At 38.8% G+C, this 18123-nt stretch overlaps 1 protein-coding gene across 2 annotated transcripts in view; it reads left to right on the forward strand.

Annotated features, from left to right (window-relative positions):
* The first annotated feature begins 844 nt into the window (after positions 1–844).
* The window catches only part of LOC106875901 (sialomucin core protein 24), a 19473-nt gene continuing 2194 nt past the window's right edge, over positions 845–18123 (forward strand). The window contains exons 1-2 of one of the 2 annotated variants that reach the window (XM_014924216.2): positions 845–1610; positions 17361–17730. In XM_014924216.2, the coding sequence (XP_014779702.1) occupies positions 1508–1610; positions 17361–17730 (473 nt within the window). In that variant the 5' untranslated portion in view covers positions 845–1507. The remainder of the gene's footprint in view (positions 1611–17360; positions 17731–18123) is intronic. The other variant, XM_014924217.2, reaches the window with a different exon arrangement.

An 18123-nucleotide genomic window follows, 5' to 3' on the forward strand; every position in this document is an offset into this window, starting at 1 on the left:
TTCGTCCTATTGCAACAACGGAGCCTCCACTAATCGGGCCGTGTTCATTGCATGTGTGTGTGTGAGCGCCATGAGTCTGGGTAGCCAGTTTGTATGCAGCGTGCCCCTGAAAATGGTCGCTACCCTGTGACAGTGTACACTCCAGAGATTCAAATGTTAACACGAGTTGCCTGTCTTTGTAAAGGAGCAACTATCTTAGCTTTATGCATATAAGTGCAGGTAAATTATATACCTTTATTGGAGCCGAAGTAAATAAAATTAACCTAGTATGTGTGTGTGTGTGATTTAAACCTGCTCGTCTTTATCTGCCTTTCTACCTGCACAACAGCTCGATAGGTTGTTTTTTTCTCGCTAACTTTCGATGCCAAAGCGCTAGCCCTGCATAAAGAGGTTGGAGTCAACCATTTGAGCCTTGTCCGATGAACGGGAACGTGAAACTCCGAGTAACAGTCTTTTGTTATATTTCTGGTGCTTTTAAATAAAGCATATTACTCTACCTCTGGTATTTGAGTACTCTTTTTTTCCACCTTGTTGCACATTTTATGTGTTTACTACGGAATATATATATATATATATATATATATATATATATATATATATATATATATATACCACGCTTATTTTCACCTACACACTGTATACACACACACATACACATTGGGCAATAGAGATAGGGGAAACAGCGGGGTGACGAGATAAGGAAATAAGAGACAAGAGAGACACGCAGTTGGATTATCTCGACGGTAGATAGAGATTTAGAGGGTAAGGTGGATAGAGACAGAGAGGGAGCAGAGAAAGAGAGAGTGAGAGAGAGAGAGGGAAAGAAAAGGTAAAGCACGAGAGCGTGCTGTTATCCGTAGCTAAGAGAAACCGGAAGTAGAACTCTACAGCAACGGTGAGGCTGCCTGCTGTCCTGCACTATTTAATATCACTTCATTTCACCTTCCTGCCTTGTAAATATATTTATATTTGTGTGTATATATATATATATTTATTTCTATATATATACATATACACTAATATCCTTCCGTGATATTGACTGGAAGAAAACGTCGCAGAACTTCCTATACATATATACACACATATATATATATATAATACCATGATAGAAGTGACTCGCCAGACGAGATATCATTCTCTGTTAATATCTCTATGAATATATATATATATAAGGCTTAGTTGAACTGGTGGCAAACAGTAATACATTGTTAAGCAACAAGGAAGGCACGCTGACGCTATTCTTTCCTTCCTGGAAGGAAAAAATCTTAACATTTTCATTTATAAATATCCACACACACACACATCCATATATTTCTGTAGACGTCGTAGAAAAAGATCCTACCTCGCTCTGCCTTCTCTCTTGTACAGACGTAGACACCACTGTTTATTAGATCTGTTTTAAGGCTTTAAACAATACATCAGACGTCTGTTGCTGTTATTATTTCATTCAAAAGGGGAAACACTAAACATTAAAAAAGACTATTTTATAAATAAAACTAGAAGAAACATGTTGAAAATGACATCCACCACCAGGAACTTGTATACGACGATTGTTACTGGGAGATATGTTGGGATTATTTTCGTTTTGCTTTTAGCCACGTCGTTTATCGGTATGTATATATATATATATTATATTATATTATATTATATCTTTCTGTTTTACGAGTTATTGTTTTTTATTACCTGTTTCTAATTAAAATAATAAAATTAATTAATAATAATTAATGATCCTCATCGTCATTGACGACTGAGGTCCTTCCTTGGTGTGCGGGGGAACAGAAAGCATGGCTTGTATGTAATAATATCACGTTGTGGATTTTTTTTTTTTTTGGCCCCTTCCCTACGAACTATATGTATATGGAGTTTTCTGTCGAAAGAATCTGGATTATCTTGGAAATGTTAACATTAAAAAGCATTATTATGATAATAAAAAGAAAATATCTGCAGGATTTGAGATGGCTTGGCTACCTTTTTTGAGTTCAAATCCTGCTGAGATCAACTTCATCTTTCATCCCTCAAGGAGGTCGAGAGAATAAAGTACCAGTTAAGTACTGGGGTCGATTTAATCGCCTGTTTGTTCTTTCTTTCTAAAATGTCAGGGCCTTATTCCTAAATATTAAGAAGCAGTTATTGTTATGATTATCTCCTGAGTTCAAATCTGACCGAAGTCAACTGCTTTCATCCTTTCGGGGTCAAACTTGGAAGTGGTTGATGGTAATGCCTAAGCCCCACCCCTCAAACCTTTTGGCCTTGTAGCTTAAATCATTAAAGCTATAATATAATACAATCCTTATTCGTACTGAAGTAATAAATCATTTTTTGTCCCCTCCTCACCTTTATTTCCCGTCTTCGTTACAAAATGTTGGGCGAGGGAGTGTTTTTGCCTTTCGTTAAACAAAAAAAGCGGGGAAACAGCTTTCTGGTTGTTAATCATTATTTCTATTAGGAAAGTGATGAACGTCACTTAATCCCAAATCCCTTTAAAACCATCATCACAAATCCAAAGTTTTTATTCCTGTGTTTCTTACAGCTTTTTCCCTCTTTATTTTTTCTTTTCCCTGTTGCCTCTTCCAACAAGTTACAGCTTTTGTGGTGTCTTCATAACACAAAATTAAATGGCTTAGTGTTTTAAATGAATCATTTTTGCTTTTGATAACTTTACCATTCTCCCCTCTTTTATGAGAAAAGGCATGAACAATTACCACAACCTGTTTATTTTGATGGGTTTTCTGTTCCCCATATTTTCTCAGAAACCATTTATTTTATGCGTATTTAAAAGATGTCTTTACATATAACAGACACACCGTCTTCCAAGGTTTTTAAACTTATTCTAGAAACGTATTTGTTGAATTTACTTCGACACTTTTCTACTGGAATATTCTACACACATTAGCCAGGTGTGTATGTGTGTGTGCTTGTGTATTAGCTGTATGTGTATATTTGATGTCTGTGTATATGTGTGTATTCGCTGTATGAGTGTTCGTATATATATATATATTCGTCGTGTATGTGTGTATTCGCTGTATGAGTGTACGTATATATTCGTCGTGTGTGCGCTTGTGTGAGTGTACGTATATATTCGTCGTGTATGTGTGCGCTTGTGTGTTTGAGTGCATGTGTATTTACTGTGTTTTAACCGGGTGTGTATGCGCGCCCGCGCGCTCGTGTCTATCCTAACCAAGTGTGTGTTTTGTGTAGTATTTTTGTTTTTCAGTGAGATTTAGATAAAGCGCCATTATCGAAATTTTATTTCTTTCAAGTGACGCAATATGTTATTGATTAGCTGCAGGTCAGCAGTGATATTGAGCAGATCAAAGGCATTCCAGCCACGACTGTCCAGTCGTTTTTTCCCCCCACAAGGCTATCTAAATCGTCAAGGTTGTGCTTTGACTGACATTTTAAACATCGACATAGGCAATTGTTCAGCCCCGCCAAGTCAGCTTTGATCCAGCAGACCTGTAATCAAATGCGTTCCAGGCGTGACTCTCCCGTCTTTTACTACAGCGAAGACGACGTTGTTCAACGTGTCCTTCCTTAGTTAAGATGGCGCTTCTTCGTTATTTATTACTCCGCATTTCAAAATAAAACGAAAGAGAGAGTGGATGAATTTTTCAATCCATCTTACACTAAATTCTTCCTCGTTTACCGTTTCCAAAGAACCTATTCTTTCTAGCAGACATCCCTTCGTGATGCTGCAATCACCAGTTTTTACCATCCCTCGGCGGTTTTACCTGATTTTTTTACCTCATTTCATGACCACATGTAGCCTCGGTCATTGGATTGCGGCCATGCTGGGGCACCGCCTTGAAGGGTTGTAGTCAAACGAATAACGACCAGGACTTATTTTTAAAAACCTGGTATTTTTTTTCTATCGGTTCCTTTTTTTCGTCGAACAGCTAAGTTACGAAGACGTAAACAAACCAACACCGGTTGTGAAGCGGTGGGGAGGCCACCACATATCGGACTTCTTTCAATTTCTATCTTCCACATTCACTCACAAGGCTTTTTAGTCATCAAGGTGCCACGCAGGGAGACCGATTCCAGAACCCATGTTGTTGGAAAGCGAACTTCTTACCACACAACCACGATTTCCAAATATATTCTCTGTAGTTCTTTTCAAAAAAAAAAAAAAAAAAAAAAATGCCCCTTCGTGGCGGTGCCCCAACATAACCGCAGTCTAACGGCTGAAACGAGTAAAAGTTACTTCGGATAAAAAGCATCGGTGAAAACAAGGCTTTGTGGAGTGGTTAGGAAGGAGCGTCCTTGGTACTACTTAAATACAGAGGTCCCGACGCATCTACGTAACCCGAACCCTAACCAGTGTGCTCTGTAAAATCTTCGTTACGTCGATGCATCGGGACCTCTGTAGTTAAGTAGTGCCGCGTCCTTAATCGAGTTAGGGTTTGGTTCGAGAGAGAGATTTGGCTGCTATTTCTAAAATGTTACGCGACCACGTGAAGTTCCCTGCTTGGCCGAGCTGAGTCGGCACAAACAGCTACCTGCATAATAATCGTCACATCACTGCAATCTTTTGTGACGTCACAACGGTGTCGCGTGGGCAAGTGGAATGATCAGGGTTACCTGTGTGGACGGACGGATGGTGTATATTTTATCTTTTCCTTGTTATTGCACCTGTGCAATATAAGGGCATTGCTTTCGAGGTTTTAATCCAACAAATCAACTTAACACTTTTATTTTTTATTTTCTTTACCTAGTACTTTTTCTGTCGGTCCCTTTTTGCCGAACCGCTAAGTTACGTGAACGCACCGACACCAGTTGTCGAGCGGGTTTTGACGGGATGGGGGTGCAAACACGCATACACACACTCAACGGGCTTCTTTCAGTTTCCGTCCACCAAATCCTCTCACAAGACTTTGGTCGGCCGAGGCTTATGTAGCAGAAGACACTTGCCCCAAAGTTCCACGCAGTGGAACCGAACCCGAAACCATGATAGTTGGGAATAAAACTTCTCACGCCTGCCCCTGCGTAGTGGAGTGGAATAATATATATATATTAATGATGGCTTCGTTGGTGACGGCCTGGTTGTGTGTAGTATTTTAGGGAGTACATTATGGGTTACTTGTCCTCAACAGGTTCTTAACACCCATCACAACAATATAACGACTGTCGGTGTGGTTAACAACGACACGCTTGTTTACTCGTGCCGCTTACGTCACAACAGTGCAGTGTGTGTGTTTCAATTTGGACGTGTGGTTATTTAACGATCATATCTTGAGGATCCTTGACTTTTTGCTTGTTTGTTTTTCAATTTACTTAATCTTGAAAGGCGAAAAGAAACTTTAGTCGTGGATTATTATATTTTTGTTTTTTCTTAAATGTCTTTCACACTACTAAAGTATCTTTGGTATTGGTGAGCCAGAAAACCTGCACAAGTGCGCCCCCCCCCTCCTGATTAAGTTTCCTCCTCACCCTCGAGGAGAAAAAATGGATATTTCTTGATGAAATTTTCTACAAGTAATTTTCAGATGATGCAGATTACAATTATATCGGAATTTAAAGTTGGAAAAAAATTGGTGACCGCTTACACATACACATATTTTTAACGAAATTTTCAACAAATATCCAGCATGGCTACAGCCTTAAGGCTGTTTAAAAGAAAATACGACTGGCTTCTTTTAGTTTCCGTCTACTATATCCATCCATTCGCAAGACTTTGTTCGGCCCAGGGCTATAGTAATAGGCACCTATGCAAGGTATTGAACCATGTGGTATTATACACGAAACCATGTGGCTGGGAAGCAAACTTGGTTCACTTTCATTTTACAGACTTGCTATGGTCACCTAAGAATCGTATGCAGTTAAGTTTAGTGCCCTGAATACATTTCCGTTTTCACTTTCCCGGTTGGGGTGGAGGGTATTTATTTTTTTATAATCTGAAAAACACCTTTTCTATTTTGTAAATGTTGCGGGAGTAGCTCTGTAGGTAAGCAGCTTGCTTCCCAACTATGTGGTCTTGGGCTCAATCACACTCTGCGGCACCTGGGACAGGTGTCGTTTACTAAAGCTCCGTGGATTTGGTAGACGGAAATTGAAAGAATGAGTGTGTGTGTCCCAGCACCGCTTGACAACAGGTGTTGGTTTGTTTACACCCCCGTAAGTTAGCAGCTCAGGCACTAGAGGCTCGTAGAATAAGTACCAGATATATAAAATAAGGGATCTTTTCCCTTTCAACGGCAGATCGAGAAATTAATTTTTTGTAACCAAACACTTTCAAACTTCGAACACTCGACTGAACCGTCTATGGTGATGGCCGCAGACCAATGTCAAACAGACGGATATAAGAATCACCGAGATAACTTTGTAGACCCTGGAAATTTGCTTGCTCCCACCACAAGTAGTCATTGTTTTTTTATCTATTTTATCTTATCAAAGAATTAACGAGACATTGCAAACCGTTTTTGTTTCTGTCAGTTTGAATAGAGACAAACAACAGTGACTCAAGTGTTTCAGGCTTTTGAGAAGAAAATTTAAGTAGCAATTAAAACAAAAACCGCCACGTAATAAAATGTACGTAATTAGACAATGAAATTGCTTTTCATCGTGAAATTCTGAGTTTGGTGCATTTGAGTACGGCTCATTTCATTTGTTTTCTCTCACGCAAGAAAATATTTTTTAATAAAAATATAGTAATTTAGGACGCTAAACAAAGATTGCCAGTCATTGCGCGCGCGTGGGCTTTGTCTTGTTCCAGTCATTGGACCGTGGCTACGATTTGTACGGTTTAACCGAATAAATCCTTCCCCAGTTTCGGGCTCTAACGACGGTTGTCAAGCGGTGGTGGGGTTGGTTCTAAGATACACACAAGACTAGTTTCTTTCAGTTTCCGTCTGCCAATTCCCCTCACAATGCTTTGCTAGGTCTGGACCTATAGCAGAAGACACTTCCAAGTTGCCATGCAGTGCGGAAGCAAACATCTTACCAGACAGCCACGCCTGCGTCTTATACACTGTGTCCACAAAGTCAGGCTACATGGAGTAAATAAAATCATAACATAAACAATTAAATATAAGAAATAATAATTTCTTAAAGTATGTGTTAATCCCCATGTACCCAGACTTTGTGGACACCCTGTACATATATATATGACATAACTACAGAAGTGTGTCTTCTCCCAATGAAAATTTATGTGAGAGGTGGGGAAATTTGAAAAACGAAATGAATAATGGCTCTGATCACCGGTACTTGTTAAACGCATATTTTTTGGTACTGAAATTTTCCGGAAATAGCTTATATATATATATAATAGTTGTTTTGTCCCGCCGTTTTATAAGCGGTCTTATAAATATGTCCGTCATTGCGTCATTTGGTTTATATGTTCAACATTGCTTGGTGACCCTTTTCTTCGTTTTCTTATATTAACCTAATACAAATGGGAAGTTCAGAACGTTTGCGTGTGTCTAAATATATACATATTGTAACAATTACATCCACCTGAGTGACAAGTATATTGCCACACCCGACCTGTGTTAGGACGATTGTTAATCTCGAGTTCGGTTTGTGAATGTCATATTTGGTTCAGTGGAATTTGTAAAGCTTCCAAATACAAGAGAAATGTGCCGTGCATCATAAATACTATTGTGGGCACACATATATAGATATAACAGTAATTTTCAAATACTGGCATATCCCAACTCATGTCGTTTCAAATTAAGTCGTTTTTATTTATTTATTTTTTTTTTAAGAAATCAACTTCAGTCTGTTTCATCCGATTTTGCGTAGGTCTCGGCGAAGATATTCAAAAACACAAATTAATTCTGAATCAAAATGAAAATAGGTACGAACTATCTTTTAAAACACGAATATACTAATAGTTAAAATTTTTCTTTTTCTTTTTTTTTTTTCATGTTACATCGTTTTTCGAATTCCGTATCGCGTCTTAGAACGAATGACCGGCTTAAGTTGAGGAATGCCTGTTGTGTGTGTATTCCGGTACCGATGGTTTTTATGACCCGGCGTTAGGTTAGTGTTGTGTCTCCTACCAAGACGCTCGTTATGAAATCTAATTAATACACGATTGAATGGAAAACAAGCTTAATTCTATGTTTAATCAATAACAATAAAGAGACTGGAATACAAGTTACAGAATAATTAAATGAAGGCAACTTTAGCACTTGTCGGTAGCCTACCACACAACCCACGCTGCGCCTATACATATACACACATATATATATATATATATATATATATATATATAGGTGCAGCGTGGTCTGTGTGGTAAGGAAGATTATTGTGGGTCATAGAGGAGGAGGAGGGGTAGTGCATACATAATAAAAAAACACTACAAATATCTTTTTTTTTACATAGAATAGGTGTCATTTAGACCACACTCGGAGCAAAAAAAAAAGTGGGTGGGATCGTCTAATTGTAATCTAATTGTTTTCTGATTTTGGGCAATTTTGCAACATGCGGATTGGGAAATGCTTGTTCTCTTTGCTACGTAACACATCTTAGTTTGAGAACACAGATACAGGAAGCCACTTTTAATATGGTTAAGTGTTTCAACTAAAAATACTCTTTAGAGATGTTTTTGTCCTCAAATGTCGAATAGTAAAGTGCATATTACATTGCACTTAGCCTTTTTTAGCTTGTTTCTGGCTACAGGGCATCACAAAATGCATAATCCTCCTTAATATTAGCAAAAGATTTAGTTTCATTAACTTCTATAGGCACAGGCATGGTCGTGTAGTTAAGAAGCTCACTTTGCAGCCATGTGGTATGGGGTTCAGTCCTACTGTGCAGCACCTGGGGCAAGTGTCTTCTACACTTAGTCTCGGTCTGACCAATGCCTTGTGAGTGAATTTGGTAGAAGGAAAGTGTGTGTGTGTGTGTCCATCTTACCTCAACCACTGTTGGTTTGTTTCTGTCCCCATAACTAAGTTTGGCAAAATTACCAGACTTACAAAAAAAAAAAAAAAATGACAGGATTGATTTGCTTGACTAAAACTCTTCAAAGTGGTGCTTCAGCATGGCAGCAATCCAAGGATTGAAACAAGTAAAGGGATAAGGTACTGAAACCGTGTGTGTGTGTGCGAGAGAGAGAGAGAGAGAGAGAAAGAAACCTCATGGAAAAATGAGTGTTTCAGCACAGCATCTCACCACATGTAGCAGTTATGTTATCCCCTTCATGAGACTCAGCATCCTGAGATTGGCCTTTATTGCTCTCTACCCACTCCATGTCTTCCTTGGTCATCTTCTTCCACAGACTCCTTTTAATTAGATTGCTTGGCACGTTTCACCCAACTCTCATCTTTTGTATTAATCTTTCTCTTCTACATCCGATTCTTCTAATGCTTCTTTCCCCGCCCTCCCTTTTTCTTCCATTTCATCTCAGATCCCCTGTACTGCATTGTTCATCTACACTCATATTACACATCCAATGGAACAGTTTTGCCTTATTTCTCTCCAGCTTTTTCACATACTCCTCCATTCAATGCCCTTTTCGTGCTATCGTACTTCACACACAAATATTCTACAATCAAAAGAGAAGCCCCTTGTTGTCCATAGAAGTAATAGCTCTCCAAATTTTTCCACCCTTTTTTCACCATTATTGATGCCAACCTGTCTTAGACTGCTCCTGGTTCTCTATGATACAAGCTTCCCATTTTAAAGTGATCTCAACACCATCTATCACAATTTCATGTAAATTCATGTTCCAAACACCAGTCTTAATAATGAGTCATTTCACTAAATTCTTTATTAGTTTCAAATTTAAATGACACAATGACAGAGATATAGTAGCAAAAAGGTTAAAGTGATCTAAATTTTAAAAACCATCCATCAACATTTTGTGTTAATTTATGTTCTGAACTCAAAGCTTAACAATAACAAAAGCTGAGCATTCCAACAAATTTGAAAACAAAAGGGTTAAAGAGAAGGTCTTTGTTCTCAAAAGAATAACTCTCTGGATTTTGCCCACTCTTCTTTAAATGAGGTCAATTATACTTTTGCAAGACCTAGTGTCCAATGTCACTCACCGTTGATGTGTCGACTGTTAGACTCATAGATTCAGCTACAAAGACCTTACTCTCTCTCTAGGCACTAACTTGAAAACTATAATTTTTGACTATATAAAGTTAAGAACCTGAGAAACTTTACCCAAATGTAGTAGGTGCCAAGTGAAGGTTGATGTGTGCCTATGTATACCAAACAATGAGTCCATTAATCCTCTTGTGAAATGGAAAAAAAAGAAGTTAAGATTTGCTGCAAACAAAGACTAAGAAAACACTTGTAAGCAGTTTTTGTTATATTTTCTATTAAGTTGGGTTTTTTTTTCTTTTGTCAATCTTAAAGTGACATGCTCTTATAGAATTACAAATATTGTACTTTTGCATAATCTGTTGTCTTTTTACTTAATCCATCAACCTACTTGAGATCTCACTGCACCTTTTGTGCATGCATAGTTTATATTTGATACACAGTATAGAATTTTTACTCGGCTAACTTTCTTCATAGAGAATATAGGTTGGAAGTCTACCTCCTCTGTTTTCCATTTTTGTTAACTAAGACTTGTAAACTTTTTTAAGTTGGCCTTTTAAACCTCTCGATTCTGGACTCTATTTGCACATTCAGAACTTTACCTCTGATTCTTGGATTAATTCTTGAATGAGAACTATGTTGTCAACATGCAGGCTTTCCCAGCCACAGAACTGTCGGTTTTCAGCTCTTTTTGTGTCCAACTACCTGCTAAATTCCTCACATTGCTAACACTACCCTTGTACATAGCATTTGCAAGCCATTCACCTCCACTCTTTCTTTGCAACTATCATACATAGAGCAGTACTGTATCAAATTCCTTCTCCAGGTGAATGAATCGGTATAGTGGCTGACAACTTTCCCAACCTAGCACAAATCTTGCATTTCATCTAAACCAATTCTCTTCTTAATTAGCTGTTCTATAACTCTGTCACTTTCATAACTTGGTACACTCACTCGATGATGTAGTTGCTTCTTTCTAGAGCAGCATCTCTGCCCTTGTACTCTGTATGAATTGGATGAAGTCTATTGAGACTGATATTCTACGATTGGATACTCTTCCTGTCAACAAGTCTCACCTGTTTCCAAACAAGGTAATACTTCCTAATGGCTAAACAATTTCATGGGATATTGCGTATCAGCAACATTTATTTACACACTAGCACGTTATCTCTTCACCATCGTTCTGAACGTACGAGGGCAAGGAAAAAGAATTGGGATTCAAACTGCATAGGCCAAGCAGTAGACAGCATCAAGCCATAACATTAACTGACCTAGACTATGCTGATGTCCTGGCATTACTAACAGAGAGGACAGATCAGGCACAGGAGGAGGTGCTGAGCAGATTAGAGCAGGAATCGGGGGACGGCAGGACTCTACCGTAACGCAAAGATCTACCATATCCACTCCCAAAGCTATGGTTAGTCCAGGGCTATAGAAGACACTTGCCTCAAGTGCCATGTAGTGAGACTGAACCCCAAAACCGGCAGTTAGGAAACAAACTCCCTAATCACATAGCCATACCTATGTGTATGTGTGTAATCAGTGAAACTAATATCCTTTGGTTTTGATGTTGTAGAACTGGACATCTATAATAATGACAAAGTATTCCTTAATATTTGAGGTGGTTTATTCCAAGAGCCATTTGCTAAGTGGTCATTATGACTCGTCCTTGTTTTAACACATTTTTCCATTGTGGTGTGATTGTCTAAATCATTTATCAACTTCCATGCGAGTCCAGTCACCTGAAATCTTATCTTGACTTTTCTCCACAACAACAACGAATGCAGGAATTTTGTGCATTATGAAAAATAATGATGATATGCAAAAATATGACCATAGCCTATTTAATTCTGTCCAACTTTGAAACGGAAATTTGAACTAATTAACTCTGATGTTCATTCTTCTTCTTAGTGACAGTGTTTTTGTTTTTCTTCTTCTTCCAACGATAAACTGTTCTGAAGATCTAATGTTTCAGCAAGATGGGTTTGAATAATTACGAGTTAATTACTCTCCAACCCATACAAGCACGGAAAAGTTTGACATTAAAATGATGATGATGATGATGATGATTATGATCCAGAGAACCATGTCACACTTCAGCCTCACTTGTTACATGTATTGAATTTTTGTTTTGTCTGTGGAAACATTAAGAATGCTTGCTTTGCAACCACATTTCTCCTTACTCTAAATAGAGTGAAGGCATATGGCTCAGTGGTTAGAGCATCGAGATTACAATCATGAGGTAGTGAGTTCGATTCCCAGACTGGACTGCGTGTTGTGTTCTTGAGCAAGACACTTTATTTCACGTTGCTCCAGTTCACTCAGCTGTAGAAATGAATTGCAGCATCACTGGTGCCAAGCTGTATCGGCCCCTTTGCCTTTTCGTTGGATAACATCGGTGGCATGGAGCGGGGAGGCTGGTATGCATGGGCGACTGTTGGCCTTCCAGAAAAACAAGGTTGTGCATTTGCCGATGAGGCGACTTTCTGCCCAGACTTATGCCCCGGAGGGGAATCTCTTAGGTGCAGCCATGAGTAAAAGATAATGTCAAAGCCGAAGTATTCTTTAACCCAGGACGTTTTTCATATTCTCTGACTTTATAGACAGACCAATACTGTTGTGTAAATATGACATTCCTTTTTAATGAAATGTTCAACTTCATTATATTTTGCCAGTGAGTTTTCTGTATTTTTTTTTTTTTTTGTTTCATTTCTCTTCTAAACATTGTACATACAAAGGAGTTGATTATATATTCAGAAATCTAGATGTCATGCAAGCTACATATCTCATATTCACAACAGAATGTAGCCAATGTGTTTAGCTATTCTGTGTCTGACTAGGTTTCTTGTTGTGTAAGAGATATGTATCGGTTAAGATGTCTGACTGTCATAATGTTAAGGTGTAATGACTGAGAGATTCACAACATATATGAGTTAAGGCTTATAGTGTGTTTAGGAAATTGCATTATCTTCGTTCATTTTATATCTGGTTTTCCATGCTAGCATGGGTCGAACACAGACTTATTTGAGGCAGTATTTTCCAACTGGATGACATAGATACAGTTAAGGTGGTTGGTGTAGCTAAGAAGCTTCCCTACCATGTGCTCTCCAGTTCGGTCACACTGTGCAGCACCATAGGTAAGTGTCCTCTATTATAGCCCCAGGCCAACCAAAGCCTTGTGAGTGGATTTGGTTTGCAGAAACCCAAAGTAATGTATGTGTGTTGTCTTGGCATGTGATGGTTGTAAACAAGCACCATCATCGTACAAATGATGTTTTATTTCCAGTTGTCCTTAAAAAATCGTGTCTGGCTTTGAAGAAATGTTAGCTTGCTCAGAAAGGGTTTCTAGCCATAGAAAATCTCCCTCAACAAATTCCATCTGAGCCATGCAAGCATGGAAAAGGGGACATTAAAAAATGACAATGATGCCCTTCCTAATACCAACCCTTGATTTTCGAGTAAGGGATTTTTTTATTCTTCAAATGCACAAAGGTGGAACATATGGCCTTCAAGGAATGTAATCACATCACCATTTCTTTCAGCCAGTGACAAGCAAAAACAGGTTAACATTTTCACACACACACACACACGTGTGTGGCTTGGTTAGGGTATTGGACTCGTGATCGTAAGATTGAGGTTTCAATTCCTGGACCAGGCGATGCTTTGTGTTCTTGAGCAAAATACTTCATTTCATGCTGCTCCAGTCCACTCAGCTTGCAAAAAGGAGTCTCTCCCTGTGATGGACCAGCGTCCCTTCCAGTAGGGAATTTATATGCCACTGAAACCAGGAAACTGGCCCTTATGAATCTGGCATGGCTCGAGAAGGAAGCATTTATATATATATATATATATATACACACACACACACACAACACACTATAGGCTTCCATAAAGTTTGTATCAGATCCACTCCTCAGAAGGCTTTGGTTGGCCTGTGACTTTAGAAGATAACACTTAGCCAGAGTGTCACACAGTGAAACCCTGCGATTATGAAACAAACTTCTCACCTATACAAACTACCTGTGTATACAGCATTGCCTGCACCTAATTTTGTTGAATAGAAATTTCACTTACATCCCATCAGCCATTGTTCGGTGAAGGTAGGTCAAGCCTATCTAGTCCAGATGATATACTGTGTCACATTCACAGCTTCGTGATTGTCAGTTAAATCTTGTTGGTCCACTTTACATCGTTATGATTAAGAAATAAAATGCCAGAGTTGACTCGAGTCAGTGCAAGTTTGTCGGTGAAGAATGAATTAGTCAACAGCGTTATTTAATGTAAATATCTTATTTGTGTCAATAATTCAACCAGTGATCGGTGAGTGGGTCAAAATGAAATAACACGTCATAACTGCACCTGAGGAGTGGCTGATATACAATTTGGAGACGGTGTTTCAATTTCTATGGTGGCTGTGCTTTAAAACCACCGAAGTTTGCTTGCTAATCACAAGGTTTCAGGTTCAGTTTCCACTGCATGGTACATTAGGCAAGTGTTTTGTGTTATAACCCTAGGCCAACCAAAGCCTTGTGTGTGGATTTGGTATATTGAAACAGCAGCTAGCCCTTCACCTGTGTGTGTGTGTGTCTCTTCACTGCTTGTCAACTGTCCCCATAACTTAGCGATTCGACAAAATAAACACCTGACTTTTCTAAAACCAAAACTCCTGAGGTTGATTTGTTTGACTTAAAGGTAATGCTCCAGCATGGCTGTAGTCCAATGACTGAAACCAATAAATAGTAAAAAAAAAATTTTAATCATTTTTGTTTGTATTGCAAGCAATACGAATAGTGTTTTGTTGCCAGTAAACAGAAGAACGTGACTAATGTGCTAAAGACCAGTAAAATTTCATTATAAATCCTCAACTTAGGGAATTTCCATAAAAATTTAATGTTAATGCACAACCCTACACAAATATCTACAAAGGGCAAATGCTGGATTGACTGTGAAAAGAGCACATTGTTTGCTACTGTACAAAAGTAGCTTCTATTTATAATTGCTGAGAGGTTCTTTTTGTGTTTGTTTTTGTTTGTTTTTTTTCACTTTTACAAAGAATGATCATGAAACACTATTTAGCGGAGGGGGGGGGCACTGAGCTTTAAAACTACTGGTCTTGATACACGACACCTCTTCTTAGATGTGGGGTCAGGCTCCCTAACTTTTAGGCCATGCACCTCCACATGGTGTACAAGGGACAGATTACACACACATTGAACAGGATGCCAGTCCATTGTAGGGTTAACTTCTCACAGCTATTGGTGGAAGTGAACCCAAGTGATGTGAAATGAAGTGTTTTGCTCAAGAACACGGTGCACCACCCAGGCCAAGTATCAAAACTACAATTTTATGATTGTAGGTGCAACACACTATCCTCTGAGCCACAGGCTTTCATGTCCTGCTCATCTGATGGTTGTTAATTTATTTTGATATTGCATTTTGTGAACAATAATGTAATTAGTTGCAGGTTTTCAGTGAGCCAGTCACAAGTTCACTTCGTTTCTATAGCGGAGGCAAGAACCGGAGACATAAAGGTTGCAGACGACCTTCTGAAATTAATAATGACTAATTGAGAGCCATTATTGAAGTGAACTCGTACAAAACAAATTACAGAGGTTGCATGAAAGCACAATCAAATGCTTGCTCTCCTCTCTCTCTCTCTCTCTCTTTTCTTTCTTATTCTTTTCTGGTTTTGGTCATTGGACTGTGGCTATGCTGGAATACCACTTTGAAGGTTCTAGGCAATTAAATCAAGCCCCAGTACTTATTTCCAAGTCGGGTGCTTTTTCTATCAGTCACCATTTACTGAATGGCTAAGTTACATAGTGTCAAGCAGTAACATACACACAACAGTATGACGGGCTTCTGCACAGTTTTGTCTTGTAAATTTGCTCACCAAGGCATTGGTCAGCCTGGAGCTTTTGTCGATGACACCTAAGATGCTGTTGCTGCTCAAGGATGGAACCCAAAACTACAAGGTTATGAATCAAACCTTTTCACCACACGTCTCCACTCACAAGGTCAACCTTTGTCTAGGTTAGAAGACACATGCAGTGACTTCACACCCAGAACCTTACCTGCACCTCTTGCCTCACCAAAAGAACATCTCTGCTACTGCTAAGTCAGTCTTATCTTTCAAATCTTAATCCACCTTAGATCAACCTCTTTGAATGACAGCTACAATAATTTCCTTAGTAGATTGCAACTAATAAATGCAGCTGGCATATTAGTTTCCTGCCCACCACCACCCTCCAGCTTCATTTTTGGTAGAGTTAGCAAAGATTCTCATCCTGTTCGTTGAGCGACTGATTAGAAGACTTTGTTGCCAGTAAATTTTATTAGAGTACAAGGACAAGATGGTTGGGTAATATTCTGTTGATTGTGTTTGAGAATCGATGCATTTAGCCTGACGAGGATCAGTAATGAGTTCAGCAACATATCTGGGATGCAAGTAGGGGTCCATAATGATTCATTTCTCAGCCCCGTGCAGTTCATTCTAGTCCTCCCGGTCCATCCCTCATACGGAACTCTTGTATGCTGATGACCTTGTCCTTTTTGAAGAGGAAAAATCAAAACTGAGATTTAAGTAATATACCTTTGTAATTATGCATTTGTGTGAATGATTACTTTATTAAACATTACATCAACATTCTGACATACTTCATTATAATACTATTCTAAAACTAAATGGCAGCAAATGTCATAATGTCCCCCCCCTTTTTTTTTTTCTTACATTCCTATGAAAATCCTACTAGAAATAATTTACCATATTTGCTTGTGCTCTAGTCACATCCCTAATTTAGTGTTTGCTCCTTAATTTGATACACATTGTTTACATTTCTTAGTTTTAGCTTTGCCCTATGTATGTGACACAGCCCATTTATACTTTATTTCATCTCTGTTGGGGTTTATAATGAAGGCGCATGGCTGAGTGGTTAGAGCATTGAGCTTACAATTGTGAGGTCGTGAGTTTGATTCCCAGACCAGGCTGTTTGTTGTGCTCTTGAGCAAGACACTCTATTTCACATTGTTCCAGTTCATTCAGCTGTAGAAATGAAATGTCACTGGTGCCAAGCTGTATCGGCTCCTTTGCCTTGGACAACATTGGTGACATGGAGAGGTGAGGCTGGTATGCATGGGTGGCTGCAAGTCTTTCACAAACAACCTTGCCTAGACTTGTGCTTCAGAGGGGAACTTTCTAGGTGCCATCCGCTGGTCATTCATGACTGAAGGGTGTCTTTATCCAATGTTTATAAAATAAATACCTGTCATATAATACACCTTTTTTTTCCTTTTTTATATCTTTATCATTAATTTTGTGCTAATAAAAGATATCTAAAGCTTGACTTTTTTCCTCTTTTTCGTAGTTGGAGTAAATGGAGCCGACAACAACTCAACACCAGCGACTCCAGCAACAACGGTGGCACCCACAGAAGTATCTTCAAATGAAACTACAACAATTATAACTACAACAAATTCAGCTCCTACCACTCCGCATGAAACTACTACTGTTTCACCTTCATCCTCGTCAGCTAACACCTCAGCAGCTAATGGTTCATCCACAGCAGTACCTGTCACCTCAACCACACATCCCACCTCCCCTGCCTCATCCACCAAACAGCACTTTGATGCAGCTTCCTTCATTGGTGGTATTATTCTGTGTGCTGGAGTTATTGCCATAGTGTTTTTTGGTTGTAAATTCTACAAGGCCAGGCAAGAGAGAAATTATCACACTTTGTAAGAAAAATGAATTGAAACACAAAAAAAAGAAAAAAAAAACCTGGTTTATTTTATTTTCTGTTTGTTTTTCTGTTCATGTTTTTTTTCTGTCTTTTTTAAAAAAAAACCAAAAACTTTCCTCTCCTATTGTTGAGTAGCTTTGTGCCTCTGGAATTTATCAATAACAGCCCCTTTTTTTTAGTGAGGGCTCATGTTTCTAGAATGGTATCAGTATTTCTCTAGTGGAGCCTTTTATCTCACCACACACACACACACTCTCTCTCTCCTCGTCCTCTTCTCCTTCTTTTCCTCACCCCATCTCTCTCTCTCTTTTCCCTTTCTTCTTCACAATGATATCAGTATTTCCTATTGTGGGGCCTCGTCCTTTTCTCTGGAAGGAATTAATTTTTC

The sequence above is a fragment of the Octopus bimaculoides genome, chromosome 24, assembly GCF_001194135.2.
Source record: "Octopus bimaculoides isolate UCB-OBI-ISO-001 chromosome 24, ASM119413v2, whole genome shotgun sequence".
In the NCBI taxonomy this organism is placed as follows: domain Eukaryota; kingdom Metazoa; phylum Mollusca; class Cephalopoda; order Octopoda; family Octopodidae; genus Octopus; species Octopus bimaculoides.